The 11747-nt window shown below is 37.7% G+C and overlaps 1 protein-coding gene across 1 annotated transcript; it reads right to left on the reverse strand.

Moving 5' to 3' along the window:
• Positions 1-600: 600 nt before the first annotated feature.
• Positions 601-10352, reverse strand: LOC131154159 (G-type lectin S-receptor-like serine/threonine-protein kinase B120). The gene is made up of 7 exons (XM_058106732.1): positions 8705-10352; positions 2359-2469; positions 2041-2267; positions 1741-1951; positions 1400-1637; positions 1160-1307; positions 601-1048 (listed from the first exon to the last, which is right to left on the reverse strand). Exons 1-7 carry the CDS (start codon positions 10026-10028, stop codon positions 740-742), a joined length of 2568 nt encoding a protein of 855 aa, XP_057962715.1. The 5' UTR covers positions 10029-10352; the 3' UTR covers positions 601-739.
• Between the last annotated feature and the right edge of the window lie 1395 nt (positions 10353-11747).

Below are 11747 nucleotides of genomic sequence, written 5' to 3' on the forward strand. Positions count from 1 at the left end.
TGTTGTTGTTGTTGTAAGATTAATAAATCTTCAACTGGACTAAGTTAATGTATAATGACAAAATCGATTCTAATTAATAAGATGTAACCCATCACTTTACTCTTTTGAATCGTAAACTATCTTGGTTGTTATTTAATTATTGTTATGGATATTGCTTGATATGTCAAATTTTTTTATTATCCAGTACACTATGATTGCATCATGCAGCAGTGCAATTTAAGAAAACAGAGCACCCACATAAGCCAGACCAATATGGCTTCTTCCGATTTCATTAATTGCATTATCTCCAAGAATGGACATACATTTAGATTAACTGTCACAGTTTATGATACTATCAGTTTATGATGCTTTTTGGTTCTTCAGAGTTCGGACCGGCCCTCACTCGCTGGGACACATTTGTAAGGAGTTTAAATACAAAATTATCCATGTTTACCAGCTAATTACAGGGTATATATATATATATTCTAAAATCCCACCAGGCACCACAAAAGATCAATCTTGCAAAAAAAAAAAACACTTCTTACTTTAATTCATTTGAATCGACCTCCTTTCTTATCAAACTCCTCCACTATTAATGTCACTTCCTTTCCTTGCCCAATATTTTTTCCTACCGAGTTAAAAAATATTCTTTATTCATCATTTTTCTAAAAGCTTCTCGGATGGTAAATAAAATTCCAGGAGTAGAATATGAGAACAAACAAGGGAAGACGAGCAAAGCACAGGAGATAGGATGTAAGTGTCATCTTCCAACAATGACTGTAACTGTTACATTATTCGAGGATATAAAATCATGACCTTCTGGACACAAATCCATATCTATGGACCTCATCATTGAAGAAAACGTGGGTTGCTTGGGAAGTGGCAAAGTTGCAGCTTCGCTCTCCAGCATCAGTAACACGGATGACATTGTCGGTCTATTAGCAGCAGAGTCTTGCACACACAGCAGCCCCACATGCATGCATCTCCTGACTTCACTTTGAGAACATGAGCCTCCCAGGGATTGATCAACAAAATCCATTATTCTACCTTCATTCCATAGATGCCATGCCTGAAACCAGTTCCACATTTTACATTTTATCGTTGCAGCCCCTATTTAATTGCTCAAAGAGAAAACGATTTTCACTAACAGTAAGTTCAGGACAGGAAAATACACACTTACATATCCAACAAGGCTTGAGATGTCCTGTGAACGGAAGCTAGAGTTCCTCCTGCCGCTTAAAATCTCTAGTAGTAGTATCCCAAAACTATAGACATCAGACTTTACAGAAAACAGACCTTCCATTGCATATTCCGGAGACATATAGCCGCTGCATTTGTTAGTCAAATCAAATTAAAACAAGTTGGTCATATGGGACTAGAGATGAATCACTATATAAACGTCTATGAATGTAATTCATACTATGTGCCAACAACTCGGCTTGTATTTGCTTCATTTTGGTTCCCTCCAAAAATTTTTGCCATGCCGAAGTCCGAAATTTTTGGGTTCATCTCCTCATCCAACAAAATGTTGCTTGCCTTTAGATCTCTATGAATTATTCTAAGTCTTGAATCTCGGTGAAGATAAAGGAGCCCTCGAGCAATCCCCTCAATAATTGTGTAGCGTTTCCTCCAGTCTAGTTGTGCTTGCTTGGCTGGATCTGGAATTTTGTTCATTAAAAGAATTGCAAACAAATATTAGTATGCAGCATACAGGTCCATAGAAGCAAGAAAATGGAGTTATCAGAGTTAAAAATAACAAACCAAAAATAAAGCAATCCAAGCTTTTGTTGGGCAAGTATTCATAAATTAGCATCTTTTCTTCCCCTTGAATACAGCAGCCTAGAAGTCTCACAAGATTTCTGTGTTGTAACTTGGCAATTAGTATAATCTCATTCTTGAACTCCTCCAAGCCTTGCCCAGACCATTTTGAGAGCCTCTTCACAGCTATTTGCTCTCCTCCAGGTAGCTTCCCCTGGGAAACAGATAAAAAAAATATTTCATCATTTGATCCTACAACTGAACTTCTTTGACTTTCTGCAGTTTTTCACAAAAAAAATCCACCTTGTAAACAGGACCAAACCCCCCTTGTCCGAGTTTGTTTTCATGAGAAAAATAATTTGTAGCTATTGATACACAGTCGAAATTGAACAATGGTAATTCTGGTCCATTCCGTTGCCTCCCTTCTCCAATAAGGTCACCTGGTCCAGAAAATTGATTGGAAAAATCTTTACTTCCGCTTGAATCAAATATTTGTCTTAAGCTGTTCGTCTGGGATGTATTTGAGGACACTGGAGGGAGAGAAATCACGAATTAATGAAAAAGTTGAGGACACAATACAAGCTATTATTACAATTTTAAAGATATGGTGTGCTCATTCACCTTTCAATTTTTCTTTGAGCTTCCACACCAGCCAAGTACATGCGATTACGAATATTGTTCCAGCAACTGCAATTGTAATTATAACAAAATCGGACACTATTCTCTTGCTGCCTACATTGAAGATAAAATAAACTTAATCGCGTTGCCAAAAATCAGCAGACCCGCACAAGCATATTGAGAGGAAGTTCAAAACATGCTTTTGTTTCTTTATTTCTTTCTTTTGTTTTTGTTTTTTTTAATAAATAAATAAATAAAAATGTAAAGTTCATTAATAAAAGAAAAGAGTACAGCTCAAGACTATACAAACCAGCTAGAGCTCAATAGGAAAAACCATCAAGCCCAAGCTCAACATGTAAAAGGGGAAACAATGCTACAACCACACAAAAATGATAAGAGAGGAGCACTGTGCCACATAAAAGCCACAAATACAGTAGAAGGAGAAGATTCAAAAGTTGCAGAGATTGAAACCAAACCTGCTAGACTCCAGTGTGCAGTAATCTGTTGGATCCTAGTTTTATTGTTTGGTTTCTGATAAGCAAACCATCCTTGCTAATTTTGCTCAGATCATCAAATGAAAAATGATGGAAAATAATATAATGATTGTCAATAAGAATCAAGTGCTTTCTTTCTCCTTATGAGTTTTTGATATTCAGAAATGTAAGGCGAATGGCAGGCAAAAGCTAATGGGAGTCCAATAATGGCAGCCTCTAATTGTACGAACTTCTTTTGAGATTCTTGTTTGTCGTAAGTTTTTATCCCCTATACATTATTTAATTATATTTAATCATCTGATAAGGATCTGGTTTACATACAAGCAATGTTATCAAAAAGGATGAAACAGAAAAGAGCGAAAAAAGCAAGGCAACTGAATGAGCGGACCCTGCATGCGCGGGAGCTTTGTGCACCGGGCTGTCCTTTTTTGTTTTTTTTCAACTGAATGAAGAATAAAAGAGAGTCAAAAAGTCACACTGCATTTAAAAAAATATTGATTCTAGCTAGAGTTGAAACTCAGATTAAAGATGTTTAACAAACAAAGAGAAATGGCTAAAATCCTCCTTAACAATATGGGGGAGATAACGTCTTGTATATATAGAAAATTACACTTGTTTGTTCCTATAAAATAGGAAAGAATCAAAATAAAAATATTCAAAATATATTTACATATATCTACAACTATCTCAATCGGATATTGTGGAACTGTATATCTACAGTTATATTAATCGGATATTGTGGAACCAAAATTGATTTAGCTTCGATTCTCCCTTATCACTCCACTACAAGGTGAGCGTGGCAAAAGGGATAACGCTGAGCTTGCTTCGAAAGAGAAAAAACTGAGGCTTGGTGACACCTTTGGTCAATGAATCGGCAAGCTGCAAATGTGAGGGGATGAAATCAATTTTCAAAGTGCCATTAGCAACAAGTTCACGAACAAAATGGTAGTCGATCGCAATATGTTTTGACCGAGGGCGAGTAATCAGATTGATTGCCATAAAAATTGCACTTTGATTGTCACAAAGAATTTTGGGTGGTGCTGAGAGTGTAACACGAAGGTCCTGAAGCAATTGAGTAATCCAGGAAATATCCGCAATTGCAACGGCTAAGGAGCGATATTCTGCTTCGGCACTTGAACGAGAGACAGTGCTTTGTCTCTTAGAGGACCAAGAGACTAAATTGGCGCCAAAAAAGATAGCATAGCCTGTAGTGGAGTGGCGTGTATCAGGACATCCAGCCCAATCTGCATCGGAGTAGGCAAGAAGATCACGATTGGACTGTTTATGGAGTTGTAGTCCATGATGAGGAGTGCCTTTTACATAACGCCAAATACGTTTGAGTGCATGAAAGTGGTCCTCGGTGGGAGTGAGCATGAATTGGCAAATAGAATTCACACTGAAGGACAGATTAGGCCTGGTGATGGTCAAGTGCTTAAGAGCATCGACAAGAGAACGAAACATAGTAGAGTCGGAGAACAACTTTCCTTTGGTTGAGAGGTGCTGTTTGACAACAAAAGGTGTAGTGACAGGCTTTGCATCAATCATTGAAGCACACTACAAGAGATCAAGAGCATACTTTTTTGAATGAGAAACAAACCTTTCTCATTAGATTGAACTTCAACACCGAGAAAATAATGAAGATCACCCAAATCCTTCATGGAGAATTCCTTGGAAAGCCAAGGAATAAGGGTTTGAACTATAGAAAGACAACTTCTAGTTATGACCATGTAATAACATAAACAAGTAGATAAACAGTTCCAAGTGAGGAGTGATAGATAAACAATGAGGAATCTTCCTGACTAGAAATAAACCCAGTTTTAAGCAGAAAAGAGCTATAGCGATGAAACCAAGCTCGAGGGGCTTGTTTCAAGCCATAAAGAGCACACCTCAAGCGACACACATGCCAAGGGAACTGTGGATCCGTGTAGCCAGACGGTTGTTCCATGTACACTTCTTCATTGAGAAAACCATGGAGAAAGGCATTTTTAACATCCAACTGATGTAAATGCCATCCAAAAGTAACGACCAAGGACAAAATAATTTTGAACGTAGCTGGGCGCACAACAAGCCTGAAAGTATCACCAAAATCAAGACCATGAATCTGAGAAAATCCTTGAGTGACAAGATGAGCCTTATGGCGCTCAATAGACCCATTAGAGCGAAGTTTGGTTTTGAAAATCCAACGACATCCAACCACATTATGATTTTGAGGACGAGGAACAAGAACCCACATATCATTTTTCTTCAAAGATTGAATTTCATCATCCATAGCCGAGAGCCATTCAGGGTGTTTTGTAGCAAATTTAAAACCCCTAGGCTCTTTGAGAGCAAGAAGTGCCTGAAAAGCTTGAGAAGAAGACAAAACAAACATAGCATGATATAACCTTGGTTTGAATATACCTACTTTACCTCTAGTAATCATCGGGTGGCTGGAAGTGGTCACACGAGGAACCGAAGACACAGGTGGAGGAAGAGGTGAGTCTGGAGCTGTAGAATCCGAGAGGGGTTCCACATGAAAAGGAACCTGGGGATTAGGGGAAGGATCCGAGGATAGATGCGAAGAGTCACTGCAAGGCAAACATGGTGAACTCGAAAACAAATGAGAAGAACCAACATTAGAAGAAGTAAACACACAATCCTGACAATCGGAAAACTGAGTGTAGTCAATGTTGGACTGCAGATTTTGCACAGAGTCACCATGATAGGGAAAATTGTTCTCATAAAACTGCACATGTCGAGAAACATAGACACAATGTGTTTTACAATCTAGGCACCTAAACCCTTTGCGAAGGGTACTGTAACCTAAAAAGACACAATGAGCAAATTTTGGAGACAATTTATTAGGTGAGTAATCTCTCAAATAAGGAAAGCAAAGACACCCAAAAGTGCGAAGCATAGAGTAATCTAGTTGCTTACCAAACAGGAGCTCATAAGGAGTTTTGCCATCAAGTGACAGTGACGGGAGTCGGTTAATGAGGAAGACAGTTGTAGAGAAGGCTTCAACCCACAAAGAGAGGGGTACAAGTGCATGGAACATAAGGGTAAGTTCAGTTTCTGTGACTTGACGGTGGTTGCGTTCGGCAGTGCCGTTTTGAGTAGGAGTGTGAGGGCATGCCAAACAAAGCACAATACCACAAGAGTGCAAATGAGAGCAGAATTTATTATTCGCAATTTCGGTTCCTCCATCACACTGAAAATATTTTATTTTCGATGAAAATCGCGTCTCAATGTACCATTGTAAACGAATGAAAGTATCAAAAAAATTAGATTTTTGTTTTAATGCGAATATCCAACTAAATCTAGTACAATCATCAATAAATACTGCATAGTTTCTATATCCAGTAAAAGAAAGAATTGGACGGATCCCATAAGTCATAGTGTATACAATCAAAAGGCATGGCACAACGTTCATCATTTAGAGAAAAAGGTAAATGGTGGCTTTTGCCAAGTCTACAACCAAAACAAATTTCAAAATCAATGTTCACCAATTTATTACTACAAGAAATAGATCCTAATGTAGAAAGAGAATCAACGGTGCGATAATGTGGATGACCAAGGCAAGCATGCCATATAAACGAATAGAGGCTCACGGTGAAGAGGATGTGGTGGACACAAAAGCATGATGACGTTGATCCAACATGTAGAGACCATTTTCACATCTTCCGACTCCTAGTACCGTTCTTGTGACCCGATCCTATATGGTAAAACCAGAGGAAGAAAAGGTAACAAAACAATTATTGTCTTTAGTAAGCTGACTAATCGAAATAAGATTTTTCTTAATGCCCGGAACAAATAAGACATTTGATAGAAGAAGGGAACTAGACGGAATAAGAGATGAAATGGAACTAGCATGAGAGATAGCTAAAGTCTGACAATTTCCAACCATGACACGTTCATTACTAGAGTAGATAGCCGGTTGATCCACACCCTCGGTGTCGCTGGTCATGTGGGATGTTGCACTAGAGTTAGGGAACCATTCAGAGCCATTTAGATCTTGAATCGAGCAAGTGGAAAAAGCTTCAGCAAGATTGGCCAATTGCTTCTTCCTGAGTTTCAAGAAGGTCCAGCAACGTTTAGCCAAGTGTCCTTCCTTGTCACACAACTAAAAGTAAACAGAGGAGGTAGATGATGGCTTCGAATTGGCAGAAGTTGTAGAAGAAGAGGAAGACCGATTTTTCCCTTTCTTGGCCCCTGCCGCTTTGGAAGCTTGTTGCACAAAATAAGCTGAATTGGAAGACGAGTGGGAAACAGATCTTTCAAAAATCTCATGACTCAAAGCTTTTGGAACAATCTCGGCAAAGGAGGGTAGCAGAAGCTGTGACATCATGGTGTTAGAAAAGATCTTGTAGTCGGGTCCCAATGCTCACAAATACCGGTGGACTTTATCATTGTTGTCAATGGGACGACCAATAGCAGCCAGTTGATCACAAAGACCTTTGACGGTGCGGGAAAACTCAGCAATGGACTGAGAGCCGCATTGCATCAGTTGGAGTTCATCCTTGAGTTGCAGTTCTCGAGTCTTTGATTGGAGCGAGAATGAGACTTCAAGAGCACGCCAAACCTCATGAGAATGATGCAAACCCAGTACTTCACTCATAGACTCCTCTATAAAAGAAGAGTAGAGTAAACTGAGTAACGTCTGATCGATTTGCAGCCAAGAAGTGTACCTCGGATTTGGCTTTGTTCCATTAAAAGCACAAATCGTGGTCGGGGGAGCCACGATGGTACCATCCAAATAACCAAAAAATTCTTGGCTGGCTAACAGAGGAACAAACTGATTTTTCCACAACAGATAATTGGAGGAAGTTAGTTTAATGGTGAGCATATGCACCATGGTGTTAAGCGGAAGAGTAGGTGAGGAAGAAGCCAAATCAGCCATGGTAGAATCAAAGAAAAAGTTTGCTCTGATACCATAAAGATGTTTAACAAACAAAGAGTAATGGCTGAAATCCTCCTTAACCATATGGAGGAGATAACGTCTTGTATATATAAAATAATTACACTTGTGTGTTACTATAAAATAGGAAAGAATCAAAATACAAATATTCAAAATATATTTACATATATCTACAACTATATCAATCACATATTGTGGAACCGTATATCTAAAGCTATATAAATCGGATATTGTGGAACCAAAATTGATTTAGCAAATATCATGGAGAATCTTCGATTCTCCCCTATCACAAATAATGTTTGATGAAACAGAAAAACCTTTGGTTTTTGAGAATATTGATTGTCATGGCTACGGAATTCTTGATTCTTGAAAGCAGCAGCTTCAGATGAAAATGATTAAAACCATATCTAGAAAACTCTTCCCATGAACTCATTGTCTTTGCCCTGGGTAATGGCCTCAGAATTAGAGCTGGGAACAGGTCCTTAGAAACTCTTGACAAAGCAGATGCACTCCTTAAGTTACTATGACTCATTTCAGAGGGTTTGAATAAACAGCATAATTTTTTGGAGCAAACTGCAACATGAGATAAGGTTGAGCAGCAGTAGAATGTTTTCCCCTCCCATTAGACATAATATTGAACATCAATGGTATTTTTCAATTGAACAGAGAAGGGGAGGGGGGGGGGGGGGATTTTGCCTATTATCATGACTGACAAGAGCCTCAAAAAGTCAGTTTCTATGCTTCATAAAGAAAATGTTGTATATGTTTGACCTCTCCTATAAGAGTCCTAATCTAAAACATCCCCACCCTTCCATGGCAATCGATTCAGTTGAATTTATAAACAAAGACAATTCAATAGTGAAAGAAAAGAGCCACAATCAAAGAAAATGAATGATGTAATAGAAGGTGGTGCTAGACTATACAAAACAGCAGCAACAATGACTGAAGTTTAACTCACTGAATTCAGAATCAGCTACGCGTATATAAAGTGTGTTCCCTCCTACAGAAAATTGCTGAATATCAACCAAATCCCCACTCCATTGCATGCAGTTAATTCCACTTACAGATGCATATGCGGTACACGAACAATTCTTCAAACACTCTTCCTCACACCCCTTCCTGTCCAACATCACCAAATCTGCCAAATCAGGCAACTTGACCCCCTTCACTTCTAAGAATGTATCTTCATCCGTACTTCTCTTCCGTTCACATTGTAACTGAGTCCTCCGAACACACCCACCTGACCAATTTCCTTTGTTCCATTCATCAATGTATCGAGGCTCAAACCCATCAAGACAACTGCATTTAGTAGCATCCATCACGTTACAGCTGCCAAAGTTACCACACTTATTGTACACATTGCACTCATCAGTGGGAAACGATTGCATTATACGCCAGTTCCCTGCGCCTTCGTCCCACCTTAGTTGCTGCTCCTTTCCATCCCATTGTAACGAAAATCTCACAATATCAGACCTGTTTGGTACAGTATATGCGAAATGCGTTTTCCTACTCCCATTGTCGTCAGTTGAAAGCTTAAAACCGTACCATAAGAGAGGTCTCATACTAGGAATGCCTGTGAATATTAGCCCATCCCAATGTCCACTTCTCCACCACCGTTTTGAATGCTCCCATATCACTACCTGAGGTAATCCATGAGTATCAATGCCCATCGAGTAGCTTCCCAGAGAAGGATCATTAGGAGATCTCCACGAAGTGAAGATGCGTTCCTCACCACTATTGGCAGCCATTTCCACTCTCATGCCTGGCAAGAACGTGTCAGTTGGATCTTCAAAACTCCGCCAGTAGGCCTCACTAGGATCATCAACATTTTTGCTGCTAGAGAGTATAAGATTTCCTGTATCCAATAGAGTTGCAGTAGAATTCTCAGCTATACCAGTTGAAACATTAGTTGACCAAACTGAACTCCCACTCCCATCTAAAACCATCAAATTCCCATCATTTCTAATCTTTAAGACTCCATCTTTACCAGACACTGGATTTGCTCTATTAGCCACCCAAACCACATCTTTCGCAGAAACATTGTGGTACCATATTCCGAGATATCGATACGTAGAATTCCCAGGGCTAAAGAACCCAAGAGCGAACATCTGGTGAGCAGAAACCAAAGTTTCACCATCTCTTATCACTTGGCCCCGTGTGATTGTGCTGGCAGCATGACACACTAAAACGGGATGGTGGAATAAGATTAAGACTGAACAAAGAGGAACAATAACTGGGTTTCCGCTAGTAATGGCCATTTTTCTGTCTGTGCTATTAGGCATTCATGTGACGATGAGCAGAAACCCATAGACGTTGTAATCTAAGAGAAATTTTCTGCAGGTAAACGCAAAGACTTTGAATTCCGATTGCCTTCCCAGCCCACCGCAATCTTGTGTTCAAGCTTGGGTAGCTGGGCAGCCTGGGTAGTAGGTGACAAATCATGTCATCCTTTTACTCGGATAAACAAAAAGTGATGGTCATTCAATAAAATAAAGAGAAGGAAAGGTTAATTCTGACGCAGTTGTCCAGTGAGTCAGTCCACATGCTTTGAAATTTCTTTTCAAATCTTTTTGTGCTTAGTCTTTGTAAAGAACTTTCTTCTTGATATTTATTAAAAAGAGACACATCTCTCTTATAAATACTTAACTTTTTTATAAAGTATAAGTGAAAATTTGTAACTTTTTTAACAAATCTTGTGAGAGAGTTATACAATTTTTAAAATCTTAAAAATCTCAAGAAAGGTCTTTAGATTTTTTGAAATCTTAAAGAAAATCATTGTCTTTTATCAAATCTCAGGAAAAATTAGTATCTTTTATCCTAATTTTTAATATTAGGCTTGACTAGAGAAAAAAATAATAATACATGTGAGTTTATTTATGCTGCAAATAATGTAGTCTTAATTAGTTGCTGCAATTTAAGACTTATTATATTATTATTATCATGACAACAAAAAAATCTATTGATACTTTATATTTGATAACTTAGAAAATTTGGAATTTAAATTTAAATTTATGTAAATTTAGATAAAATACAATGTTAAATTATACTTAATTTCATTTAAATTCATTAAAATTTAAGCACAATGTTTCAAATAGATGAATATTTTTAATTAAATATAACCTTAGTACAAAATTTATAAGAAATGTGCATAATTTGATAAACGCATACTTAAACAATAATAATTGATAAAAATATTATTATTTTCGTAATTACTTCTATATATATAGTTATTGCACCACATGTGACTATTCGTCTTTTAAGTTGTGTGTGTAATGAATAAGGAAGAAATTTATTTATAGTCTTAAAGTAAATTCTCATAATGATATTTGCATTCCATAAATAGTTAAATTTTTTTTTTTTTTAAAATTTAACGCCCATTAAATGAATCGTAATTTCACAAAAGTATACTAAACCATCTGTACAATATAAAAGTTTATTAATTTTTTTAATTATGACATATTGACTTTAATAAATTCACGTTTATCATATGATATTTGAATATTTAATGTATAATAGATTGATTTATTTTATATATAAAATTATATTTTTAAGGTACTTAAATTCTATTTAATGTGCACATAAAGCAAATAAATTTAAATTAGAAGCTGTAAAATCGTCATCATCTATTTTGATGCTTCTGGGATGACGAATTTTTAGCGTCGTGACTCGTGGGCATTGCTGCATTGGATTTTCTTGGAGCACGAGTTCTGCCCATGTACGGGATTCTCACAGCCGTATGCATTAAAGAATTAAATTCAAGATCAGGAGAATTAAAATCAAAGCGAGGGTGCGATTTCTGCTGACCACGTGCGATCCCACGTTGATTCACATATGAATCGGAAGGTTCTAATCCAGTTTCGACTCGAAAAGAGCGCGGGCTGTCAATTTTACACGAACCCTGCAATTGGCTAACCAGAAAATTGAAAAATCAAATCAGAATTGGGAACACATGGGCCCCTGCTGGCTTCTGTTCGGCGACGGATTATTCAGACAGAGTTAAT

The sequence above is a fragment of the Malania oleifera genome, chromosome 4, assembly GCF_029873635.1.
Source record: "Malania oleifera isolate guangnan ecotype guangnan chromosome 4, ASM2987363v1, whole genome shotgun sequence".
Classification (NCBI taxonomy): domain Eukaryota; kingdom Viridiplantae; phylum Streptophyta; class Magnoliopsida; order Santalales; family Ximeniaceae; genus Malania; species Malania oleifera.